This window comes from Anguilla rostrata, chromosome 1 (assembly GCF_018555375.3).
Source record: "Anguilla rostrata isolate EN2019 chromosome 1, ASM1855537v3, whole genome shotgun sequence".
Taxonomy (NCBI): domain Eukaryota; kingdom Metazoa; phylum Chordata; class Actinopteri; order Anguilliformes; family Anguillidae; genus Anguilla; species Anguilla rostrata.
Window position 1 is genome coordinate 17,045,637 of NC_057933.1, and position 26,017 is coordinate 17,071,653.

Below are 26,017 nucleotides of genomic sequence, written 5' to 3' on the forward strand. Positions count from 1 at the left end.
TCAAAACAAGCAAGTATGTGCAATTGAAATTATGTCAAGCAAATAAAAATATATTTACAGAGACTTAACTAGGGCAAAAATCAAGGTAACATTTTCAGTTCAGTAATTAACTTTTTATGATGTAGTTTTATTTTCAGGTGCAGATTCTCAAAAAAAAAAAAAAGGATTTTCCCTCAAAGGGTACACTGATCTACCTTTCACAAAAATGACTTCACTCCCTCCACAATGGAAAAATAACCCTCATGAAAGCTGCTTCGTTTGCCAGCTTCATCCCTTAGACAGTACACTGGAGAGCTCCATCAAACTACTTTCAATGACAGCAAGGGGAAAATGGATGAAAATGTTTTCAACTAGGGGCAGAGTTAAATTCATGCTCTGTATGATTTATTTTCAGGACAAAAACATATGCAGCAAATGCATCCACTGATTTTCAATCTCAAAACAAAATGAATCCCAAGTTATTACTGTAACCCAACAGCGCATTAGTATTTCCATACAGACCCAAACAAGTTACTTCCATTTCCAAATAAACTTACAAGGACACAGCTCTTAGATTTGAAAATATGGCAATTTCAAATTTAAATTTTCAAAATAAAAACAAAAAGATAAATTCCAACTCTTCTGTTGGTCTGTATAAAGTCACCAAATTAGTCTTGCCCCTCCCTGTTAGAGCTCGTTAAATATAGAAGATATTGGCATCAATCACATTGTGTATTTATTTCACACCACACCGTGGATTCACAGAAGGCCTTACTCAAACTCCATTCAGAACTCTTAAATTACCACCGTATGAGATTTTCTACAGAAACTACATCCAAGATCCAAAGGATGGGGCAGAAGATTTCAATGGAAAAAATGTGAAGACCTGAACTATCAGGCAAATTAATACGAGAGGCAGTTTTCCTACAGTGGGGCAGTTGAAAGCAAACAGGAATTTTGTGTGGGTTTTAAAAAAAAACTTAAGACAGTCAAGCAGCGTTCGGATGACCTCTGACGCCTTCTGCGCACAGTTGCTTGTAAGCAGTGGGCCACGGGTTCGTCTACATCTTAAATCCAAAGCACGGGTGCCGGCACCAGGGGCATAAACTTCAAAACCTTTCAAAAGTTTTACAGGTAGAGAGCTGCCCTCTGTGGCACGTGCCACTGCAGGGCTAAGACGAATGTCAGTGGCGCAGCGGCCTACAACAAGCCGTCGAGTTGTTCCGTTCCTGCTCGCGGCCGTTTGGGTGGAGGTGGTGGAGCAGGTGGGTGCTGAAGGTCTGGGTGGAAGGCAGAGGCAGGAGGGGGTGTGTGTATGGGTGGTGTTTCCAGCTGCTCACTGGGTCGCTTTGGTCTTTTTACTTTTGCTCTTCTTGTCCTTCTTCTTCAAGCCATCCATGTGCGCCCTAAGCAGATTGGAGTAGGCCTAAGAAAAGGGTGGGGAGAGCAGCCAGATTTGAATGGTTTACAAACATTTCATTCATGTGCTTAAGTGACACCTTTATCCAAGCTGACTGGCATACTCTAGCTCACGTTTCTATTATTCAGTATCGCACTTGGAAACCTTGAAAAGTATTACACTTGAAAACAGTTTTCGTTTTACCTCGATCAAGGGCACAACAGCAGTGCTCTACTCCGGATTTAAATTTGAAACCCTAGGGATGTCAGTTATTATCTGTGTACATATTGAGCATTTATTCAAAGCCGACAAATCTGAGGAGACTCAAACATTCACCAAATCTGTTTTTTAATCAAACAAAATACTTTAATTATGTGACCATTTCAAACTACAACAGACTTTACAGCTAGGACTTCAAGAAAATGGTGCATCTGACTTCAGCAGATGTACCATGAAGAGCTCTGACTGAAAAGTACTGCTGTGTTTTGCTCTGTATTTGGGTGACAAACCTTCTAAACATCCATCCATCCATCATCTATACCTGCTTATCCTGATCAGGTATAGATGGGGGGTGCTGGAGCCTATCCCAACGTGCATTGTGCGAGAGGCAGGAATACACCCTGGACAGGCCGACAATCTATTGCAGGGCACACACACCATTCACTCACATACTCATACATATGGGCAATTTAGAGTCTCCAATTAGCATACCAGCATGTCTTTGGACTGTGGGAGGAAACCGGAGTGCCTGGAAGAAACCCACATGTACACGGGGAGAACATGCAAACTCCACACAGAAAGGCCCAGGCCGGATTTGAACCCAATACCTTCTACCCACTGCACCACATCTGTTCAAAAATCTGTTTGAAGTAATTCAGACTTCACTTGTGCAGCTTCTCTAAATAACTCTACACTTATGACACATACACCTCAAGAAGCTACAAAACCAAATCTCAAGACACTCACCATCTGGAATTTATTGACTTCTTTGCTACTGACCTGGAAAACAGAAGACAAATGACATGCAGCTAAAAACTGAAGTGCTGAAGCACACAAAATTTGCTTTCAATTGTTTTTCTTTTTTAAACTGTACAAAGCATGCAGGCGTACCACTGTGCTAATTTTCTTCTTTCCATCTGAGGCACGGATAAGACATTTGTTGTCAACGGGTTCGAAAGTCTCTGGGTTGCCTTTCCTAGGCGTTGGTTTGGTTCTCCCATCATCTGCAGAGAAATTCAGTTAATCAAGATTGTGGCAAAGTGCATGTTGATGGAACTGAAGCTAGAAGTCTAGCAGGATCCATTTACTACAAACTACAGAGCCGTAACTTGCATGAAAATGATCTATTCAAATGGTGCTGTTCGTGATAATACTCTACAGACACTCCCAAATCAATAGCGTTTTCAGAAACAGAACTTACATTTCTTTAATGTGATGTAAACACTTCCAGTTGTCCTGCATTTTTGAAACAGGCGTGTCAGCTCTGTCAAAAACTGAAAGGGGGGGGGGGGGGGGGAAGAAACATCAAACAGCAGTTCTGTAGTTAGCTGTCCAGCAATCTAGCTACAAAGACACCAATGAAATATCCAGAGGAAGCATACATTGACAACACTTGTTAGCTAACTAAGCTTTCTCACTGTCTGTACTACAATTCAGTGTACTACATAACATCAGATAAACAAAGTTATATTACAGGGTTCCCACTCATTTTAGGAAATCATTTCCCGGGACTTTTCAAAGACAATTTCCATGACTTAGACTTACAGACATGAAACATGGACAATGGTAGCCCAAAGCGGCTGGTCGGCTGGTGGACCAAGGGGGGGGAGGGATCATTTTGTAAATTCTCTCATTTTCCAGGTGTTTTCCATGACTGGAAAACTACTCGATACATTTCCAGGTTTTCAAGGTTTTCCAGGACGAGAGGGAACCCTGTATTATGTTGATCAAGCTGCCACTCATCACAGAGTATGCACAATATGCTCATCACAGAGTTTATATTTTTACATTACTTACAATCAAGTAATAATATAAATAAACAAAGTTGCACAACCATGTTCAGTTTAAATTCCACTGATATCTGTAAGCATGCCAATTTGGCAACTCATTGCATAGTTTAAAATATCTGCAGTTTAGTCAAATCAACACACTGGGCCTCATTCACGAAATTTTTCTAACTTTTGTTCTTTAAAATGTTTGTACAAGAAAAACAACATGAGATTCATGTTACATGTGCAGACCTTTGTTTTATCTGCATATCCCAGGTGTATCAGATGAATGCTTTCAATTTTAAGCGCAATCCTGTTCATGTGATTTACATAAGGAAACAGCCAAGAACAAATACAGGTAAGAAAAAAAAAAGATGAATGGCGAAATGTTCTTGGAAACGTTCTTACACGCAGTTTACGATCGACATGTTTCGTGAATGAGGCCCAATGTTTTTTTTTTCCAAGAGCAAAGCAATTTATGTATAGGTGGCAAAATATCATTGCTCTGGAAAGCTCTCACTGGGAGCGTTCGATTCATTTTAATGTGAAAAATAATTCCTGGATTAGCTAAATGAATGAAAAATAAATAAAGGATATTCAAGAATACTAAGAATGCCTTGGTTTTCTTACTTTAAAAAAAGAACAAAGCATTATGGATTTTCCCCCCTGTATCATTCCCGAAACTTCCTGCGAACCTTCATCAACCTGACCCAAAATCTTTCCCATAAGGTTCCCACACGTGTTAACCGATTGCCAATTTAACTAACACCTAGCCATTGAACCGTTTCAGCAAAGTTCTGTTTTCCACTCTTTGATTAATTAAGCGGCTGCGTATACATTTGCATATTTATTTAGTTAGCTAGCCACAAATGAAACGAACTATCTTTACTAAATAGATGATAAAAATTATCTACCATACAATACTTAATTAATTTGCTAGATTAACATGAAATTATTCATTCAATTATTTTCATGTCGTTTCAACAAACAAATTATTAAGACAGTGGCTGGCTAGGTACGAACATTTTAGTCAGCGAGAAAAGATATCGCTGCTCACTCAGTAGCTAGCTAGTTAGCGTCTACAGGGGAAAAGACGTTCACCGGGTGTCTAATAGCAGCTAACACAAGTTCGTTAAAATCAAACTAGCAATCTTATCTTACCGAGTCATTCTCGAGAAGCACCATAGTTTTTCCAGACCGTCTGGATCCAGTAAACTCCTATTTTACAGATCCCAGAGATCTTAGCTTCTAGACGAATACAAACTAATCAAGCCAAACTGGGTGGCTAGCTCACTGATCAATCACAGTAAGCACACGTACTGCAACAGGAAGCCAACAGCTCAACTCTGACCTTTACACCCTGGTCACCCTCATCAGCTGACCAGAACGTTTCTTCTTCGGGTATGTTCGTCTATGGTACTTTCCTAACGAAAAATTGTATGTCGCCATCTAGTGAGGTGGAATGTGGACCAGGAAAAAATGTACACATCTTGAAGTACAGAAATCTCTACCTGTTCACTTGTGCAGAAACAGAACACCATCCGCTGTTTCAGGTATCACGCAGGCTTCATACATTGTAGTAACGCAATCAAATGCCTCTGATTCACATTAAGATTGTCAAGAACAATTATATTGTTGCCTGTCCCGGTAAACTACAGTGGTGTACTCATAGATAGATTACTGCTGTGTTTATATTTATGTTGTGTTCATTTTTAATAATGCACTTTTTATGCAAAAATAATCAACCAATTACTTGTCAAAATGATGCAATATTTAATAAAATACTTTTTAAAATTATTCATAATATGTATATATACGAAAGGAATTAAACATTTACCAAAGGAATTAAACAAAAGTCATTATTAATGAGCCAAATTAATCACAATCTCAACTCATCACAAAACACATTTAGACTTTAAAAATATCATTGTGTGCAAACATCAATTGGGTAATGCAAGTAAGGTATTAAGATTTGAAAATATGAATAAACACTGAAGAATGCCACAGAGGTAAAGAACATTGTGAACAACCAACTGAAAAACAGTTTCAAATGCATTTCATGTGACATTGTGATATTCTATGTTAAATACATTTTCTTTGACAAAACAAAGGTGAACGTGATCAGTGGCAGCCAGTGAGTTACAAATAGCTGAAATGGGTGTATATACTAGGATAAGGAAGTACAACATGTACTTACTCAATGGGAAGGGCGGAGAATTTGATTTACTTAAAATGTAGACTACTCTTTCCTGATGAACAAGTTTGCCTATTTATGATCACACATCCGCAGATCCTTTATACATAACTGTAGCTTATTCGTATCAACTTTACACATTTGAAAAAGAAAGAACACCCATTTTCAATTTTATGGTTTTACATGACATAGCTAACCCTCATCTAGTCCTCGCCACAGATCTAACCTCATGTAACTCATAGTGCACACAAACTATACTAAGGAGGATTTAAAATATTTTATATCTCCTGTTCTGCGCCGATTCCTTTGTTTCAAGTTAAAACCTTCTCTCTATGATTTCTGATCTCTTACAGCCCTGTTGAGAGAGCTCTGTTGTCACAATTCAGAGTGTCACAATCTTTCAGAGAATGCACAGTCAGGCTGATGGCCCAGGTCAGAGAGAGCTACAGCGAATTGAGAGTTCCAGTCCCGTTCAAACGTCCCTCTCAGCTGCATCTGAAGCATCTGCTCCACCAAGCTTGGGTGAGGTGCATCCTGGGAGACCACAAGCGCCACCCCTGCTGTTGTGTTGAAGTAGTCAGCAGACCAGTTGGACGTTCCTGAAAGACATTTAGAACACTTCAGCACATGGAGTTATTACTGTGTAGTTTCATAAAGAGATACAAGTTCATCGCATGGGAGCAGTAGTAAACCATCACATGCTAAAAGGAAAGATGAAGTAATGTGATGGCATTCTTACCAATATATGCCACTTTATCTGTAACCATATATTTATTGTGATTCACTCTGGAGTAGGGGATATCCGATTGGTTCCCCACTGGCACTATGAAGAGTTTCTGGAAAAAATAACTCAGGTTTAATAGCATTATAATACGGATTTAATTTATATAGGGCTTTCCACAATTGGTGAAGGGTGGATACTACACCTCAATTACCATCAAATTGTAGTACCCAACTGAGTGATGCATGGTAGCCATTTTGCACCAGAACGCTCACAATAGACTAGCTTTGGTGTAGAGGGGGGAAATTATTGAGCCAATTAATCTGGGGGATGATTAAATTGCCAGGTGAATAAAGCCAATTAGGAAATTTAGCCAGGACACCAGTGACCATGGGAACTGTTTGGGATAGTGCATCAGTACCTCAGTTTAACATATGATCCAAAAGACAAAGTTTAAACAATAAACATTCTGAAGTGATGAGTCTTTTAGGTATTAATCTGGCAAAAGTAATATACAATCATTTCAAGTGACAGCAATGGAACTGAGGAATTGGGGGGCAGAGTGAAAGGAAGACATAAATCTTAGGCGCACCACTTCAATGCTGATGTTCTCAGCGGGCAGGTTCAGGTCACTGAGGGACAGCAAGAAGGGCAACATGGCTGGGTCTGTATCTCTTCCACAGCTGACCAAGAGGCGGATTGGAACATGTCGCTCAAAAGCTGACTGCTTCAGTGCATTCTCAATGATTGGCCAGTAGCTAAAGAAAAAAAGGAAGACACCTAAAAACAATGCATTGAATTTGCATAAATGAAAATGACGTTGTAACTAAACTATTTTGCAATGGTGAAATGGCCATTGCAACAGTGATACATACATATATACTTCTGCACATATATATTTATGCACTTGCATTATGAAAAGAGAAATATGACAAATACTGAAAAGTTGAAGATTATACAAACTGGACATTACTTTGACTGTTACAGGCAGTCTCACCTTTTGGGGCGAGTAAAACGAGATGTGGGGAAGTACTCCATGACAGCCACATCAATGAAATGCTCTGCCCCCTCGATTACAGAAAGAATGGCATCTAAATCTCTAGTTCTACCGGCAGGGCAGAAAGAGGGAGGAGAGCCCTGAGAGAAAATGGAGATTCCTTGATTAGATACACAAAAATGAACAAAGTCACTATATGCACACCACTGATCATACTCTCAGCTTTCACTAAATTACAAGAGATAAATTGCATTGTCCCCTGCAACTGCAAAATTGACTTCCCACAAGCTGCCTGTGAGTAATTCTAAGTAGGATGGTTGCACCTGGTATTTTAGTACAAGACTGCTGCCACATGAAACTGGAGAGAAGGAGAACTGAAACAGATGACTCACAGTGATGTAGACCCTGCTGGGGATACCACTTATATTCACCAGCAGGGGGTGCTCTTTGTTGATGGTCGTGTCAAAATCAGAGGGCCAGGGGTCTGGGATGGAGGCATTGTGATGGCCAAGCACCCAGTATGACTTGAAAATCTTATGGAGATCCTCGGCCATTTGGGAGCAGTTGTATATGACCACTCCAAGTTCTTTCACCTTTCAGTTTGAAAGATGAAATATAGTAATGTGAGAATGTTATGGGTTATAGATTGGTTGCTATAGGCTTTCATGTTCATAGCTTCTAAAAGCCAACATTTTGAGGTGAAATATTTTCAGAATCATTACCTGTGTTAATGCTCTCCAGTCCATGTTTGCACTTCCAATGTAAATATGTTTCATGTCTATGATCCATAGTTTGGTGTGAAGTATACCCTTTGTTAAACGCCCAAAATCCACCTTCTTTACATGGACCCCTATTAGCATAAATGAGAAAATAAAGGATGCTTTGTTACAGACAAACAGGTTTAACAGTTGGTTCTGTAAATAGGACATGCAGCTTGGGTCTTTACCTTTATGCTTGAGAATCTGCAGATCTGTGGAGTTTGGTGCCACAGTGGGAATGCTGGTGGCCACGCGTACGGACACGTTCCTCAGTGGCAGGTCCTCAAAATGCTTCAGTATATCCCTTCCCTTTCAGAAGCACAAGACCACACAGAAAATAAGGTTAACTATACAAGTGCCTATTGTTGACAAACTATTGGGAAAGTTATGTCAAAGTCATTTTGGCTCACAGGTAAGTCAGTAGAAGAGTTGACCGTGATGTCATCACCAGTAAGGGACCAGTAGAAAGAGGCTACATCGACCCTCTCTGTAGCCATGACCAGGAGGTCTTTCCAAGCCTCGTACAGGGGTGTCCCAAAGGTGGCATTAGCTTCATACTTCAAATAAAGTGGTATGCTCTCAGTAAGAACCAACCTGCAGAGTTCACAGTGTCAAATTCTGTTCTCATTTTAATGAAGCTTTGTGTTAGTAGGCATTTTAAATGACAAACAATGGCATCATTGTTCATCAGAATACATTCACACAATATATAGTACGATATTCCTCTGACTAGGTCACGTATGAATTCAGACAAACCTCTAGCAAACTAAAATATAGGTATAAGAGATTTTGGTGTCTAATTCTCTTTCCCTCTTACCTGGCCTGCTCATCATTCACAGGACGACTCAATTTATTCCCCTCGATCCTGGCTTCTTCATGGTCTCCAAATCCTGGGCTTACTTTAAATCCTCTCCATCCCTCCATTAGAGGGAAATAGGCAAGTAAACCTAATACAATCAAACAGCCAACGATAGTGGCTAAAGCTACAAGCCTACTGGAGCTCTGAGAACACAACAGAAAATAACCAAAAGTGAGTTAATATTAAATATGTTAACACATACATATTGCTAAAAGATTTTGTATATTAAAGTAGCTGGAAGAAGGAAGAAACGGTAGCCTATATCAAGGCAAACTTCAAGTAAAGTTCGTGTATTATCGATTGGAAGTAGAAGTCTTACCCATCGATTAGGAACGTAATCGTCATGCAAATCCTTATATGGTGAGGACATTCTTTTTTATTTTTCCCCTTAAAAGAAATCCAGACAGAAACGTACCTTAAATGCTTCAATAATCAACCTACCAACTGTAATGAAACAGGTTTTGAAAACAGCACACTTATGCTCACACGTGTCTCATTGTGTAGAGTAAAAGTTTTCCTTACCAGCAACCCGCAACACGGCACAAAAAAGTACGAAGTCTTTGTTGGTGAGGAAACGGAACTTAAGCCGAGAACATCGCAACATATTTGAGCACAATTAACGATGTAGGTGTAGTCCTAGACTTAAAGGCAACGTAATAGCTCAGGATACTTACCTGCTCAGTCCGACTGTTAAATGTTTTGTGGTGGTCTTAAATCAGCATCCAGTATTTGGTTCCTTTTTTGTTTCTCGAGTTCTGCTATTTGGTTCTTTTGCAAATGAAAAGGTTACTTGTAAGTCTAGTACAATGTGTTTTGACTCTTTAACACTGATACAAGTGGTATGTATTAAGCGACTGCGTGCAAGTGCTTTAAAAGCACGTGAGAGTCAGAAAAAACTTTAGATGCTAACACATTTATGTACAGATAAATAGTGTGTAGGCTACTACTGTACTTCTAATGGTTAAGGTTGGTGTAGTAAAAGGCTACGCGTCAGTTTGGAGTAACAAGGAGTGCAAGAGCCACCTTCATGTCAAAAGCCACAATACAAATCAAATGAAAACCTGACAAAACTAGGCTGTTGCTCTGGTACATTTTCAACATGCCTTATACTGATGTTTCTATAATAACTTCACAAACCCTGCTTGGTGATAGACAAGAAGCAACAATGAGCAACACTGACGTTAAAGATGACAGACACTAAGTCTATGATTGAAATAATTTTATTAAAAATCAAATATTGGTCATGGTACAATCATGTTTCCTACATTAAGCATAAAATGATATGTATAAGCATCTCCAAGACACAAAATTATCAAAAAATATCAACAACAATAACAATGACAAACAAATCTGGAAGAACTCAACCTTAAATAAATTACAACTTCTGTGAAGGATAAAACAATTAAAGCGAAGACCAGGAAAATGGTAACGAAACAGTAAAAACTCAATATTGAACTTACAAGACCCTTGTGGTATACAGAATTGAAATGCTTTGTGTTTGTTTCTCTTCTGTTCTTTTGTACAATATAAATTTGAATTGCATGCACAGGAGAAAAAAAACAAAAACAAAAAACAAACTTGCCCAGCGCGGACACCAGACATTAGCAGCAGCAGTTGCATCATCGGTATCACAGCCAATCGGAAGTCTTGGACACAACAGATAGAGTACAGGGGCTCCAGACAGGCCAGCAATTCAGAACAGAAACTCAATACATTCGTGAATGTTTGTGGCAGAGAAAATTCAGAACTCCACAGCAGGCTTAATATTAAAACACGGAGTGGGGGGACACAAATTTGTCAGTCACAATATGGAAACCAAAAGGATATATTTATCCTAATAACAGCTGGGCTTTTACAGTGCATGGGTGATGCAATTCGTTTCAATGTACCATTTCATTGATTCACCCACCAACTAGTCTGACGAGGTGTCGTGCGAATGAAATGCACATTTGATGAACAATCCAAAAGTCTTACCTCAGTAAACTACAATGAGGTTCATTTGTATTGTTACAGAATGTTCTGGAAGATCTTGCATTCCTTTGACAGAATGAATCGAATTCATCTCTTTGTATCATGTTCACCTCTCCAAAGGAGAAGCAAACTGCTACAGCTTTAAGGACACAACGCAAAGAAGGGACACAGCAGTACGCTGTTAGTGCAGACAAGAGGAAATATAAGCTCTTTATATGTACATACAGTATATCACACAGGATAAGGTAAGGAATGCTCGCAGTAATTGCATACAGTCAGGTTTTTTTTGTTAATTTTGGACCTGGTCATGTCGTGCCTCTAGATTAGCAAAGTAGGACTGAGCATACAAATGGGCCTGACTTTAAAAGCACTGCTGAAACTGAAGCTTCCTTCCTGATTCACGCTGTGGGGTTTCAACAGGGTTTCACATCTCCAAATCAGTAGAGTATTTATGGGCATTATTCATAAATGTAGGTACGGTTGTACATAGAAATGTCAGGACGACAACAAGGTGCTCTTTGGCTTTGTGCAATGAAGATGTGCCTTACCAATTATAAACTACACTGAGGAGCTCAGAAACAAGTACTCCACCCCAAGTGAGTGACGACACAAATGATACTCCTCCAGTGTGCATTGGTAAGGAAGAAGCTAATAAAATGTGATGTACAACCTTGTTTTAAAGCTTAACATATTTTGAACCATACAATGAAATGATCAAAAGCTCCTGCACAAATTTTTTAACTTAGTTGTCGACTGCCAGGAACTGAAGTGGCAACTTACAAGCCTCGTAGATAATGGCTGCAATAAGGACTACGTCTACAAAATGACACAACTTAAGCATGACAGAAAAGCCTGGACTCAAAGTTGGCTTCTAAATTCTGTGCAGAACCTGCTTCCGGCGTTTAAATCAAACTGAGACAACCTTATGCAGTATAAAGACAGTCCTATCCCAAGCCTTGCTGATGTGGATTAAAGTCAGTAAAGAGAACAACCACTTGGGACACCCCCCTTTGGCAAAGGAGCCAGGTAACTCTGGACTAGCTGCATTATGGGTATCTCCATTCAATGGAGCAGTAAAATAGGAACATATAGGCCTAGTGTTTTCTTAAAGGAAATGCAGGATGCATTTTAGAGCAATAGCCATGAAATCCACACTTTCTTCAAGTACATGTATGCTTTCTACACATTTTCTGGTGCCCACCAGAAACCTAAAGCATTCTTCCCCACCTGAGCTCCAAAACTACAATAAGCCAAATGTAATGAAATGTTGGATATCTCTCTTCTAACTCATACATAACTTCTATCTACAGTATAATGTCAATCCGCTGTGCTTAGAGTATTCTACAATCATATGCAGATATCTTAATACATTATACAGTACAAGAACTCCAAAAACACCGAAATTCATTCGACCCCTGCTAACTGAGGGTAGTCTAGCAAATCAGTTCCCCAGCATACAATTATTCCGCATGGCACCAATACCATTCTTCCGCGACTGTGTAAACAGGAATATGCAATGCACAATTAGGCAGCTTATTTGACATTCTTTAACAGGAAAGCAGTACCCCTAGAAAACAAACACAAAGCCCCCGTCAAATAAAGGGCAATAACCCTTTCCAGTTCAGCAGGCTTAGGAGAATGTTCTGTCATATACCTAGCTATTTTCTGTTAGCATCAACTTTGTAGCAGTTTAATAAGTGAATGAACACACACACAGTACCAGTTTTGATTCTTTTCAGAATTCCAATATGAAAACAAAGCAGGCATGAGACTTCCCCTCCCACAATGCACCTTGGCACAATCTGGCAAAAAAAAAAAAAAATGGTGAAGATCCTATTGCTCCACAGTGATAAAGCATATTTACATTAAACCGAACAAGACTTACAGACAGTACAGCAAGCAAACTTCATATTTTGTGTATTGTATAGTTTAACTTTTTTGTGCAATTTTTAGCAATACATCTTTCCACACTGATTGCGAAATAGCAGCAGCAGCAGCCGCCTCCAGGGGGCGACATGCGCAAAGGATCAGACCACAAAGCCCTCTCCCGCAGGCCCCACCACGGGCCTCTTGGCGTGTTCGCTGGCACCCCCTCCGCGCCCGGAGCTGGGGCCAGCGGTAGGGCAGCCGCCGTGCTGGGAGGACCCGTGGATTTGGGACGAAGGCCTACTGTCCTTGGAGGGTGGTCTTGGCTTCCCCCCGTCTGAGGGGCCAGGGAAGGTCCTGCCTGCCAACTCCAGGGCCCCAGTGGGTTCAATAATCATGTTGATAACTGATGAAGGAAACACACACAGTACAGTGATTCATTTAGTCCAATATTGCAGTATGGACTGGGGCTCCCTCAGCATGCAGTCTTGGGCCCCCCTCAATAATACCAACAGCATTTGTAAATTTTGGCTAAAAATAAGGCAGCATGTACAGTATCAATCCATGCATCAACAGTTGTCAGGAAACATTTCTATTTCAAACAGCTGTTCAAATATTCCGTAAAACATAAAATGGCTGATTTGAGGAAAATCAACATTCTTATCAGATAATTTCTTTTGCAATCATCACATTACATTGGGTTTATTTGGCAGATACTTTTATCCAAAGTGACAAACAATCATCAAGTCAAAAAAACGCTACTCATCCCCTCAAAGTCTGATGAAGACAAACAGTTTATGCACTGACCTTCAAGCTGTTTCTGAACTCTTCTTAGTTCTTTCAGAATGGATGTGATTTCCTGAAATTTGATCAACAAATAATTTGGTAACAAAAAAGAAAGAAAACAAGAGACATTCAAACATTCCTACACTTGGATTTAAATCCTGTCCTTAATGTCAAGCAAAGGGAAAGAGTTGACAACCTTATTTGAAGTTTTGAGAATGGGAACTTCATTCTCAGCGTTGACCTTTGCTTCAATCTCTGCCCACAGCTCTGTCTTGTTGTGGAACAGTACCCTGGGGAAATATATAAGTGACATGAAAGTGTGATCTGACATATTTACAGTTCTGTGTCCTTATTTTTGCATTTCTGTAAATGGTCTACTTTCGTCCTTATTTTATGTTAATAGCTAATAATGGTGAAACCAGTGGTGATCAGCATCTCATTAGCACATTGATGTATTTTCTACATGGGCTTTCTGAACAATGCATCTTTTTTGTGACCTATTAAACTCAAACTGTGGGAACAGTTTGATTTTGTTTTCACATTCTGTAATATAAAAACAGTTGATTTTAGGGAGTTTCAAAAGGCATAACTGCATATACTAGTTCTGGGTTCATAACAGTTTGGCTGACTAATCAATCTGCATCTCTGAGGTTCTACAGTGCAAGCAATCAAAACAAATCCCCTTCACGTGGGGATTTACATTAAGTAATGCAATAAACTAGCAGGCAGAAACATCTGCGTAGCACTTGTTGTGAGTCGTGGTTCACTGGCCAAGCCGGAAAGGCTGCTCTCTGTTGCCACATTGCTGCAGTAAGCTTGGTTAGAGCCATTAAAAGCACTACCAAGTAGCCTTATGTTACAGGGGACTAAGTGAAACTAAGGTGAGAAGGACTTTTCAACCCTTAGGGCTGAAAAGGGAAGCAAGCGGTCTTCATAAGGAACACGAAAAGCACAGCAAGGTCCAGTGTCTATTTTTCAATAACAAAAGCAGAAGCAGATTCATTTGAGCAATTCTTGGGTTACAGCTCAAGCTGCAAAACCTCTGCTCATCACTGCTGCTGTTTGCAACATCTGATGGTTTATGGATGTCATGATGCACAAAGCCAGCAAAGTTTTTAAAAATGAATTCTTTTTTTTTTCTTACTTCATTTTGTCTGCAAGTTGCTCAGTGTTTTCCCGAATAGCCTGGGAAAGCTGGGAAACTGGGTTCAACATCAGATTGTCAAAGATAACCTGGGGAGAACAACCACATCGAGACTGTTCAGTCATGGGAGAAATCGACTACTAGTGGTAAATTCAGTTACCTTTTCTTTTTTTTAAATTTTTCCAGTAAAACAGAATGTGAAAAGGTCACCTCTTCTCGGTTCCACATCCGCCGCTTTGAGTCTTGGTCACACGTGCTCTCTTCTGCGTCCCTGACCGCTGTTGAGCCCGGCGGAACTTTCTGGTAATTCAGACTGGCCTCTGGAATGTGCTGGACCAACTGCAAAGCAACAGACACAGCACAGTGCCGGATCAGGATGGCTCACGTAAACGAGTCACCAAGGCAGCTCCGATGAACATTTTCACACTGATCGTAGTGAGATATCAGAGCGATAGAACAGTCTGAGTGTAACCAGTGATGCACAACATTTAGGGCCCTTACGGCCTGTTCTAGGCACATTGCCTGCTTGCACAGGGAGAAACTAATGACCAATCAGAGCTAGAGAGGGGTGGGGGGAGGTGATAACACAGGACGGGGTGAGAGGAAAAATGGAGTCTGCACCTGAGATGAGCGGACGACTGGTGAGGATGGTTTTATGTTCTGTTCACAAGAAGAGAAAGAAAAATCAAACACAGGACAAATGGCTGACTTAATGCTTTCTTCAAAGCTGTAAAATGAAGAGCATGCTAAACCAATGGGGGGAAATAAACTTCAACATAAAATATATCGATACCACCCAGACTAAAATAGGCCATTAAGGTTAATGCTTGATTGCACCTGTTTTTTATGTTCTCACTCCATACCTGCTCCATTTCTTTCTCTGTTATATCAAACAATCAATATTGAACCAATGCCAAAAATGAACAGAATGCAACAGGTGCACAGTCTGAGCCATGTAACATGAACACCATAAAAAATTACCACAGAAATATTCATCGATAGGCTACACTGTTGTCAGTTATTTGCAAGTTGTGATTTTACTCAATTTCAACAGAAATCTGCTGTCATGTTCCAAATTCACAGCAGACAAATGAAAGCAGTCATTGGAGTAGGACAATTTTTCCGAAACCCAATCATGTTCTGTCCTTAATGGAATATATGATGTTTTGCTGTGGGTGGCTCAGTTTAGCTGGGTATAAGGTAGATTGGGGTGCATCGCGGGCACAGTACCTCCTCTCGGGCAGAGATAGGGGAGGCAGGTGTGTTGGGCACAGAGGTGGGTGAAGTGTCAACGCCAACACCAGAGGAGGTCGGAGCATCGCCATCCCCCGCCACATCGTGGATCTCCCGGGCAAGAATGGCCAGGTCTTTAGCAAGGTCCTGACTCAACCTGGGAACACAAGCCAGCACACAGGAACACACATATGAGCGCGAGTGCGCACACACACACTTCACATTACCACTAGTATCTATTATATAATTACACACACAGCAACCATGCCACCTGCTGTAGTAACACTGCATGTTCATTGAGCCAAAATTCTCACATCCTCTGTCTACCACCTGGTCCAGCTAACAGAAATTCTCCCCAATTCTACATTCCAGTTTCTGAAGAATATCATCTGCAAGGTTCTATAATAAGCTGAAACAGGCCAGGATTTCCGTAATTCACAATGCATCTGAATCAGATAATATGAAACTATCTTACATGGGGTTTGCTCTCTAATTAGTGAACTATACCAAAGTTGGTCTGTCATTCAGCCAAGTTGCTAGTTCTTATACCTTTTTTGTCAGACAATATATTCCAGTTAAACAGAACTACAGTGGTATGTTGCAGGTTAAAAAGGAAAGAATATTTCAAAATAAAAATGTATTTTTTCAAGAGAGATGAGTTTACAATTTCCATATGTATTCTTATGCATATGCAAATATTAGTACATATCGTAATTCATACGTAACCATATACAGCTGGATAATTACTAAAGTAATTAAGAAAAGTACCTGGCATATGGGGATACAAGGCACAGAGCAATGTCAAACCAGGGTTCCCTGTAACATTCTACTGACAAATCAAACTCCCTAGACCCTGCAAATCCATTTATATACCCAGCTATATGCTCATGTTTACCAGTCTTTAAGATAAATGCTTCCTAGTTGTGATTCTGAAGTGAGCGCCCACACTGTCTGCATGGTACCTTGCAATCTCAGCGCTGTGACAGGTCCAGTTCTGGAAGGGATCGCCCTCGTTCTCATCCTCCGACTCGCGTGAGCGGGATTTGGACCGGGCCTGGGCCACCGCGGGGGCCCGGGACGTCTGAGTGCCCGCTGAACTGTGGGAGCGTTTGTGTTTTGGGGTGCTGTGGTTGGAGTCATACTCCTCATCCGACGTGGATGTGTAGTCAGAGCCCTTTTGCCTCCGTCGGGAGCCTTGAGCCGCAGTGATTTGGTTTGGGGGGGTTGAAGCATGAATGAATGACAAAGGGCATAAAAAGAGACGTCATGAGAAGCCATAACACAACAATTCCAAATACCTCCAGTAAATCAATTAATGTATAAAACAGAAGTACAATATCTGCCATCTACTCTTTTTTAAATCGATGCAATTAATTTAGTACATTAAAAACATTGAGAAGCACTTCACACAAAAGGATGAGAAACTTATACCCACAAACCCAAACATTTACAGACCACGTCTCAGGCTTTTAACCACCTGACTCAACTAAGCATTTTCTTGATTGAACCAAAGTCCCACTGACAGAGTAATAGTGGTGTAAGCTGAGCTCTAAAAGCCCTCCAGCACAAGAGCGAAGTAGCCACGAGAAAATGTCCACCATCACATTACCCAGCACCGTCCCAAAGTAGCTGTAACAGTATAGGAACATCATGGCGGGATATTATGAGAAGTCTATAAACACATACAATATAATGCGACTTTTAAAAAGTGGTGGAAAAGACTGGAAAACTTGAGTACTTTCGGTGTATGTTCAATGCTTTTTAACGTTTAACCTAAAACATGCATTTAAATGTTGATATTATGGGTTTTTGCAGAACAAATGTCAACCAGCACTTTTCACCTTGACCAATAATAAATGAGTTAGGGTGTGGCTTATAGGGCTGTCACTCACTGGCTGTGCTGCTGGCGTACTTGGCACCGCTAGAGCGAGTACGGCCGACGGGCTGCTTCAACCCGGTTCCCGAGTTCCTCCTGGCCCCTGACTTGGGCTCGGGTACAGAGGCCTTCCGCACAGAGCTGCTGGACTCAGAGCTGCGGTTGGAGAAGCCGGTCCTGCCTGCTGAGGACTCTGTGTCGCTGGGTGTGGTGAAGGAGCCCGTCCTCTTGCGGGGCAGTGCTAGGATGTCCAACCGCGAGAGCTTCTTGCTGTCCGCCGTGGCCTTAGTGGGGGCGTTGACGTCGGAGTTCTGAGAGGCCCGGTCGGTCTCGGTGCCCTCGTTGTCCGAGGCGTCGCCCAAACGGGCCCGCCGCAGCATGGAGGCGCGGGTGGGTCGAGGGGCCGAGAGGCTGTTGGAGCGGGTTAGCGACTGATACACTTTGTTGGAGGACTTGCTGGAGTCCTCCTTCTGCAGAGGGATGATCTTCTTGCGGGTGGTGGGCCTGGAGCTCGATTCGTGGTCCGAGGAGACGGTGTCGGGCCAGTACTGCAGGTTGGGCTCGTCGCTGAGGTCCAGAGAACCGCGGTTTCCAGCACTGCGGCGCATCTGGTAGCGCTTGCCCGGCTCGGCCTTGGTGCCGCTGTCGGAGCACTGCGAGCGGCGCTTCTCTGACAGGCGCTCGCGGGCCGATGCCCTCCGACTCTGGTCCTGGGTGCACATGCTGGAGGAGGACTTCTCCTTCTGCAGGCCACTGATGACAGAGTAATTCTTGGGGGGAACGCTGGGGTCATTCTTGCTGCTGACCAAGCTGACTGTGCTGGATGTGTCCACGTCCGACTCATTAGAGAGAGAGTCCTCTATGGGTCCAGAGGAACCTTCTTGCCTCTGGTCTTGGCCTTGACCCTGGGCCTGGAACTTGGCCTCCAGGGCTGCTAGGCAATTCTCAGTCTCCTTGAGGAAAGACTGTGTGTCATGGCCACAGTCACCCCTGTCTAGGCCCCCAGGGTCCATGTCTCTCAGAGCAGGGTGACTGGAGATGTGAGGGAGCCTGTTCACCTGGGAGTCATTGCTGGGGCGGTCTTTGGTGAAGCTCTCCTGCCTCACAAATGAACTGGGGGTCTCCTTGTTGGCAGATGAGTCTTTTTCCTGGGAGTGGAGGTTGGGGGCAGAGGAGTTCTGCTTTACCGGTTTTCGAGACTCGTGGTTGCTCAGATGCCTGATGAGAACGGTCGTTGGGGATGTTTTGAGGGGGACGTTCTGCTCTCTCTGTGCCTGGGACAGAATTGGGCTTTGAGCTTGCGGCGAAACGGAGGGGGTTTCGTCCGACCCGACATAGAAGGAGGTGGGTTTGGCGACGGCTCCACCAGTCACCTCAGCTCTGCCCTCCACCTGCCCTGCATGGTGCTTCTTGCCCCGCTCCACGATGGAGCCTTCATCCGATTTGCTGGCGTCACTCAGGCTGTCGGGATCCAGGTCATCCTGCACACTCAGTCTCTGAACGGTCTCGTGCTGGCGGGGGGTTCCTGACACTTTCTCGAGAGCCTCGTACCCCATGTAGGGGTCATGTCGGATGAGAATGGTGGGAGTGGTGAATTCAGTCTTGTCTGTTGGTGGCACCTGGGGAAGAAGCCGTCTGGTCCTGGAACCCTGGCTTCCCTCCGACTCAGTGCTCTCCAAGTTTCGGTTCAGCATTGCCTGATGGGTAATTCCTCCATCTGCACAGAGAAGCAGGAACGAGGGGCACGGTCCATCATTCACATCACGATTAAAAACAAAGCTCCTGTTTTCTCAGTCAGTGTAACCCTCCCTTGGCTCACCTCTATTACACGTGTCCTGCTGTGGCCGAGTGTCGTAGAGCCCCGCTTCGGGCCCTGAATCACCGTAGCCATCCGCCAGACTGGCCCATCGAGAAACCCACTTAGGGCCTATCAGAGGCCCTGGACCAACTGGCCGCACCTAGTGGAGATACAAACAACTGTTACAAAAGACCCAACCACACAGAGCCCAAGCCCACAACACACACACTGATGGCAATGATTTTGAAAGCGAATAATTTCACAAAGCTTGCTAGATACCCTAAAATCAGGTGCTTTTTACATACAGAAGATTTTATTAATCAATTTAACAAAACTGAACCCTCTAATGGTTTTTTTCAATTTCAGAAATGTTAGTGCCCAGTCTTCAATTCAATTCAATTCAATTCAATTCAAATGTTTCTCATCAAAACATTTTGTGAAATTATATTTAATCATTTATAGCTGTATTCGGAAGCACAAATGCCAATATTAGAGGTTGGAATACTGCATATTGCTAAACAAATGAGAATCCCCAAGTTCTTCCTGATGTTGCATTAAAAAGTACACAAAACGTACAGCACACACTGTAATTCAGTTTCGTATGTAAAAAAAACTGCACTACAAAGTGAATATGCAAGAATAATCTAAATGGCCATTGAATCTGTGGGCACTCAAACATTTCCCTTCCAAATAAAACAAAATCTACAACAATTTTCCAGCCTCACTGAAAAAAAATATTCCAACCTCTAGACACTGTACTGTTTGACCTTTGAGTCTCTACAAGCAGCTGTACCATTTCACCACAGCATAGAGAGAACCCAGAACCAGTGAAGGGGAGAAGGGACAGCAAAAGTCAAGCCCAACAACAGAAACAAAAGATGGGCAGGAAATGATGAAGGAACAATGAAAAAACACAATGCCAAATCAACAGTGAGCAGTGCATGCAGAATTGCGCTTCCCTTCTGCATATAACCAACAGATTAATTGATTGGCTGATTGATTGGTTGAGTGATTGGCTGGTTGATTTGATTGGTTGATTGATGCGGTGGAGCTGAGCCCAGTGTGCGTCAATGAGGGTGAAGACACGCTGGGCCCAGGTGTTTCTTTACCTGCGCTGGACCGATGGGGGCGCCACTAAGGGCAACGGGAGTATAGCCCTGCACTGGAGCTGCCTTTAGATCCACAGAACTACCCTTGCTAATCCAAAGGCTAGCCTGCTCGTCACTGCCATCGTTAATAACGGGCCTATGTGATGCTGCAGTCGCGCCAGTGTTCTCGGGGGACTCGAGAACACCAAACACCTGTTAGGAACAAAGCACGTGTGAGTAGAGGTGGCAGGGAGAACAGCGTGTGGGCCACGATGTGCAGCAAGATCGGCCAATCCCTGCACCCATATAAAGATTCTGGTGCCGCCCACTAACATGCCTCTTAGGACGGTCGTCTCAACCAGGTTATCACAGACCAGTTCCTGTTTGAGAATCTGTAACAGAGACTCTGACCGCTATTAAACCCAGCAGCAATTTGCACTGAATGTTCAGTTTAACAAAGCATCATATTTTTTGCTCCTTACACAATACTGAACTTGACATTTACTTGTTTTTTTTTTAAACAAGATTCTTTAAGATGAAAACAAACAAACTGGAACACTTTCTGGAATCTGTTACACAGGACAAAGCTGCCGGCGGTGAGGTTGCTTTGGCCTCTGATGTAGTCTGAAAGTAGCTCAAGTGGGCAGAGGGCACACAGAGAAGGCCGTGGCACACAACAGAAGCTCTGTCTTGGCATTCGGCCAAACGGAATGCACTGGCATGGCCATGGGTATTGCCGCTTGCAAAATGTTTACAGGAATGTGCAAATAACTAAGAAAATTCAAAGCTTACAAACGGCAGAATTAAAGGAAATGAATATAGGTAGTTTACATAGCAAATTCTGATCTCACAATTTCAGTAGTTTAATTGATAAAGCATTGTGATGGCCAGGCCTTAAAAGTATACATAATTTCAAAGCACAGAAAAATGACATCTGACAATAATCTAGGTTTTTTTTTCTTAAATAAACCTGCTATATAATTAAGGCAACAATTTTAGGCACAAGCTGCTGGGTATTTTCGGATGAACGTCGGGTCCATTTCTTTTAGCTTGTAATTAAAACTCCAAAATAGCATATGCTTTCTGTCACAGCACAAGGCATGTAACATGGCAATTCTGTTTTTTTGCAGGCAGAGGGCACTGTCTCTAACTCGACAAGTCAGAACATGTAGACAGCTGACAGTTGGTTGATTGTTGAAGTTGAGTTTTTCCTACAGCTGACATTAGCATAAGCTCATTGTAATACACTGTGCTCAGAATCTGTACGGAAACATTATTAATTACATTACTGCAGTTGTCATTAGCTTCATGATGCCTTAATATGAAAACTGACAGGACAGGACACATAAAACAGCACTTTTCAATCAGAATGAAATGTCACACAAATAAGACAGGAGCAGGAGCTACTCATTTCACAGAGAAGCAGTCGCAAGATTCTCAAGCCCTTGTATCCCGAACCATGAACACACTCCTCACTTCTGTCATTCACAGTATTGCTCGTAACGTTTTGGTCTTCCGAGCAAAAACCTTTTTGTGCTCAGAAAGTCTCTTGGCTGCGAATTACAGGGAGCTGCTCCACCCTTTGACATGAGTCAGTGGTATTTGGGATTCCGAGGCTAGGCTACCGAGTCTGAGTGATCCACTCACCACGAGCTGTAATGGCTAGCCTAGCCTGGGTACCTCAGGGGAAAAGGGAGGAGCCTGGCATGCTGAACAGACATGAAAGGAGGAGGAAGAAGGGCACAACCTATTCATGCAGCAGAGACGACAGAAAGCGTAACCGAGCACTTGGGGGAGAAGCTACACAGCATTCCACTTCTGCACTGCTTTACAAGAGCGCATACACTATCAATGACATCACTGACAAATAATAATACCATATATTAGGATATTTACGGTATGCAGTCTTTTAAAAGGCAAAGCAATCGGGCTGGAGTCACAGGGCCTCTCTTTCAGTGCCACCTGACCTCCGTATCTTTTCAGCACCTTTATGAAAGCCACCTGGGCGTTGTTTGCGCTGCCAATGCTGATAAGACCGCAGCACGGCTGGGTTTAAAAAAAAAAAAAAGCTGACCCATTTTTCCATGCTAAATTGTCAGCAATCTTCCTTTTCAAGAGCGACACAAGGGCTGGGAGATGGAGTAACTGACTGCATTACAGTTATGATAAAATGGTTGCCATTGCAAACCTCTTAGAGGAAACTTACATTCAAACAAATTAAGAGTCAGGCTGAGAGGACCATTTATCTAAAGACAACCCCCAAGGCCAATGGAATGACACAATTCACTAAATTCAACCACCTTAAAAGCAAATAAATCTAAATGGACAGTATGTTAGCCTGCAATCAATATTTATTGAATAGCATAACGATAATTCCCAAGGTCAAGGAAATGAACCAATCTACCAAACTCAGCCACATGACCACAAGACCAAACTTCAAATAAAATCTCAATTAAGAAGGCACAATAACAAGCAATCAATATTCACTGCATAAAGTGAGTTTAAAGCTTACAGAAAGACAAAAACTGTTATTGAATTCCTGACGCTAATGCCATCTGAAACCAGCAAAAAGTAACTAACGTGACGACAGGACCATTGTTTATTCTCTTGCCATTTCAACTGCAAACAGAGCTGTTCTGGCCCAACCTGTTTTATCCCAACTTTAATTGACTGCTTTTCCCAGACAGTCCATTGTGAGTAATTACAGAGTTGACCTTAAATATCCCGTGTTCTACTATATTCCAGTATTAGAGGGTTTTCAACAGGACTCAAATACCACAAGATGTTGCGTATTTCAAACTATCCATTTAATACTGGCCTGGTGAACAATGACCAACAATTACATGTATATTAATATGTTTTTTCAAAATCCAAATTCTGCCAAGAGGTGATGTAACAGAAAAGGGATGGTGTGCTCACCTGATCAATCATGGTGCGGGCCTCCTCCACCTCCTTGTCTTGGGATTCTGTTTCGATGGTGTAGGTGCCCGCGTCACTCAAGCTGTCCTCCTCCTCGTTCTTCAAGGCCTTGGAGGTCTTGGACTCCATGCCGGGGAGGCACAGGGGCAGGGTGGGGGTCATGTGGGGCATGGGCAGGTGGGCAGGGGAGGCGGGCTGTGTCGGAGTAGAGGGCAGGGGAGGCGAGCGGGCCCGGCCAGGCAGGTGGGGACGGTAGTGTGTCTCCAACCCTCCCGGCGGGGACGTCTTCTCCCTGGTAGGGGGGACGTCGTAGTTGGAGTCCCTCAGGAACTCGGCTACAAACTCCTGGGCGAGCTTGGACTTTTTCCCCACGCTGCCGAAGGGCCGTATTGTGATGCCAGAGGAGGCGCGGGAGGAGAAGCTGGAGGAGGAGAGGGAGGTGGAGGAGGCGCTGGTGCGGAGCCGGTCGTCGGTCTTCTCCCGTTTGATCGAGACGGCCCTTTGGGTGCCGCCGGGGCCCTGGCCCTTCAGCGGGAGGATGAGCTGCTGCGTGGGCGGGGTTTGGCCCAGCGAGCCCGCCCCCTTCTCCCCATGCGGGGCCGCGCTCCTGCGCTTCTCCAGCTTGGCCTTGAGGGCGGAGTAGGATTCGGCGTTGGCGGAGTTCTGGGTGAAGGAATGCGAGCGCTTCTTGCGCGGGTTGTCGTCGAAGAACTCGATGACGAAGGCCTGCTGGGGGTCAGGCTTGCCCTGGCTCTGCGGGGGAGGGGTGGCCTGGGGCGGAGAGCGGGAAAGTGGCTCTTCACTGGCTGGGGGGGAGAGGGGTGTCGGTGATTTGGCTGTGTTCATTGATTTCACTGGTGGAGGGCTCTGCTCCGATGGGACGGTTGGCTGCAGCTTGCCCCGCGTCTCTTTCAGGACGGGATCCTCAAAGTCGCTCAGGGTCCCATCGTCATGGTGATGTCCTATAGAGAGACAGAGGGATTAAGATGGATATCTCACAATACAGACATAGGCAATTTAAGATTCTGTTGGTCCTCACCTTTGAGAGTCTTTATGTGTATAGGCAAATCACTCTTAGTGCTGTAGACATCCTCGCATGGTGCCTGCTTCCGCATAATGCTGACATCGCTGTGCGCCAGCCAATCGGCCACCTTACTCTCCGCTGACATCACCTCTGTGGGCGTGGTGACCAGTTCTTTGGCAGGTAGTTTCCGCTGCCGAAAGGAGAACTTGGTGACGTGGTCCTTGATCTTGATCTTCCCCGGCGTGCAGTCATCGAACTCGATGGTGAAGGAGGCGTGGCTCTGCACCACCGGGGGTGTGGGCGTGGTGGGGGCGGGCTGGGGCGGGGCATCCGTGTCCTTGGTGGGGACTTCGTGGACCTCGGTCTCGGGGGGCTTGGAGTGCAGCTGGAACTCCTTAGTGGGGATCTCGAAGTAGCTGGGCTCCCGTCGGTACGAGTAGATGGACTTGCCCTGGGAGTCTCGATAGTCGGAGAGGGAGCCGTTAACATCAGGCTCGTGTTTGGAGCCATCCTTCAGGTTCTCTGTGGGCAGACCCAAGATAGCTCCTTAATACAGGCAGATCTTCACATCTTTCTGAAAGCACTGGAGCCCCACTGCCAACAAACAAGTCAATAGAGCAGCCATTGACTTACCAAGGTCAGGGCAAGAGCTTCACCAAAACAGATATGTGCCTCTCTGCTTTATCAGATAACTGCTATATATTGTGTTCGGCAATATAAACTATTATCACTAGACTGTAGAAAGTTCATCTCAGACAAATTCATTAGGGATGAGACATAATATCCAAATATCCTGCACATGCCTAGTTGCCTACTATCTGAAAAGCTCAGTGTCCTGTAGCAAATTTATGACATTTTTATCTGGAAGCGTAAATTACTTCAAATGCTGAAAGTGCAGTGAAAGTGAAAGCATGCATTCAATTACAGCCGGCAGAGTAAAGTTCACGCTGCCATGTGGTGGCGGCCATTTCATTAAGTGCATTTACGCTTACGCTGCATTCGTACCGGTTATAGTGCCCTCACATGTTATTACGGTGGGAGATTTGAGCTATTTCTATTTGTCATTTATGCCACAGTCTTCTCAAATGGTATTACCAGTGCAATTTGAAATTCCATTTCATAGCGTAAGCCTAATCACATTGGCTCAATCATAATTTCATGATGGCTGTGCTTTGCTTGTAAAAGTATATATTCTATGGAGGTTTTTTATAATTAAATCCAAATTTACATAAGTATAAATTGTACCACATCTTGCACCACAAACAAGGTTGCTTTACTCCTTCAACTCACATACACACAATAAAACCTCACACTGTGTCAAATGGAATTAAAAGAAAGGATGCTTCAGTAACTTTGATTACCAAGGAAACCCGTTTATAACTAATCTGCTTCGCCCAGAGCAGCATGAGAAAAACAA

General features: G+C 43.2%; 3 protein-coding genes across 8 annotated transcripts in view; all 3 read right to left on the reverse strand.

Annotated features, from left to right (window-relative positions):
* Positions 1-106: 106 nt before the first annotated feature.
* srp14 (signal recognition particle 14) lies at positions 107-4,729 on the reverse strand. Of its 2 annotated transcripts, XM_064326192.1 has the most exons (6): positions 4,528-4,729; positions 2,799-2,871; positions 2,489-2,601; positions 2,345-2,377; positions 1,920-2,015; positions 107-1,405 (listed from the first exon to the last, which is right to left on the reverse strand). In XM_064326192.1, the coding sequence occupies exons 1-6, from the start codon at positions 4,549-4,551 to the stop codon at positions 1,316-1,318; spliced, it is 429 nt and encodes a 142-aa protein (XP_064182262.1). In that variant the 5' UTR covers positions 4,552-4,729; the 3' UTR covers positions 107-1,315. The 2 variants fall into 2 exon arrangements, with proteins under 2 accessions (XP_064182262.1, XP_064182271.1); XM_064326201.1 differs by lacking the exon at positions 1,920-2,015 and having other exon boundaries at positions 4,528-4,716.
* A 390-nt stretch (positions 4,730-5,119) lies between these two features.
* Positions 5,120-9,836, reverse strand: LOC135250143 (5'-3' exonuclease PLD4). Of its 3 annotated transcripts, none has more exons than XM_064326159.1 (11): positions 9,570-9,836; positions 9,215-9,282; positions 8,854-9,038; positions 8,447-8,630; positions 8,225-8,345; positions 8,001-8,128; positions 7,671-7,871; positions 7,279-7,418; positions 6,874-7,039; positions 6,300-6,396; positions 5,120-6,159 (listed from the first exon to the last, which is right to left on the reverse strand). In XM_064326159.1, exons 2-11 carry the CDS (start codon positions 9,263-9,265, stop codon positions 5,951-5,953), a joined length of 1,482 nt encoding a protein of 493 aa, XP_064182229.1. In that variant the 5' UTR covers positions 9,266-9,282; positions 9,570-9,836; the 3' UTR covers positions 5,120-5,950. The 3 variants fall into 3 exon arrangements, with proteins under 3 accessions (XP_064182229.1, XP_064182220.1, XP_064182236.1); XM_064326150.1 differs by lacking the exon at positions 9,570-9,836 and adding an exon at positions 9,418-9,556; XM_064326166.1 differs by lacking the exon at positions 9,570-9,836 and adding an exon at positions 9,382-9,400.
* A 263-nt stretch (positions 9,837-10,099) lies between these two features.
* The window catches only part of cep170ba (centrosomal protein 170Ba), a 29,250-nt gene continuing 13,332 nt past the window's right edge, over positions 10,100-26,017 (reverse strand). The window contains exons 7-19 of one of the 3 annotated variants that reach the window (XM_064326069.1): positions 24,616-25,122; positions 23,577-24,538; positions 20,679-20,870; positions 19,591-19,729; positions 17,788-19,488; positions 16,858-17,089; positions 15,893-16,052; positions 15,284-15,322; positions 14,873-15,001; positions 14,663-14,751; positions 13,715-13,808; positions 13,540-13,591; positions 10,100-13,138 (exon numbers count right to left, since the gene is read on the reverse strand). In XM_064326069.1, coding sequence (XP_064182139.1) covers positions 12,894-13,138; positions 13,540-13,591; positions 13,715-13,808; positions 14,663-14,751; positions 14,873-15,001; positions 15,284-15,322; positions 15,893-16,052; positions 16,858-17,089; positions 17,788-19,488; positions 19,591-19,729; positions 20,679-20,870; positions 23,577-24,538; positions 24,616-25,122 — 4,541 coding nt within the window. In that variant the 3' untranslated portion in view covers positions 10,100-12,893. The remainder of the gene's footprint in view (positions 13,139-13,539; positions 13,592-13,714; positions 13,809-14,662; positions 14,752-14,872; positions 15,002-15,283; positions 15,323-15,892; positions 16,053-16,857; positions 17,090-17,787; positions 19,489-19,590; positions 19,730-20,678; positions 20,871-23,576; positions 24,539-24,615; positions 25,123-26,017) is intronic. The other 2 variants (XM_064326089.1, XM_064326079.1) reach the window with 2 other exon arrangements.

Excerpts from the sequence above, each read along its gene's own strand:
- srp14 (XM_064326192.1), bottom strand. The coding sequence starts at position 4,551 with ATGGTGCTTCTCGAGAATGACTCG. Across the intron at positions 2,602-2,798 it reads TTACATCACATTAAAGAAAT|ATGATGGGAGAACCAAACCA; the intron begins GTAAGTTCTGTT and ends ATTTCTCTGCAG. Across the intron at positions 2,016-2,344 it reads AAGTCAATAAATTCCAGATG|ATTGTCGGCCTGTCCAGGGT; the intron begins GTGAGTGTCTTG and ends GCCCTGCAATAG.
- LOC135250143 (XM_064326159.1), bottom strand. The coding sequence starts at position 9,265 with ATGTCCTCACCATATAAGGATTTGCATGACGATTACGTTCCTAATCGA. Across the intron at positions 7,040-7,278 it reads CGTTTTACTCGCCCCAAAAG|CTACTGGCCAATCATTGAGA; the intron begins GTGAGACTGCCT and ends TTTTTTCTTTAG. Across the intron at positions 6,160-6,299 it reads AGATAAAGTGGCATATATTG|GAACGTCCAACTGGTCTGCT; the intron begins GTAAGAATGCCA and ends AATGTCTTTCAG.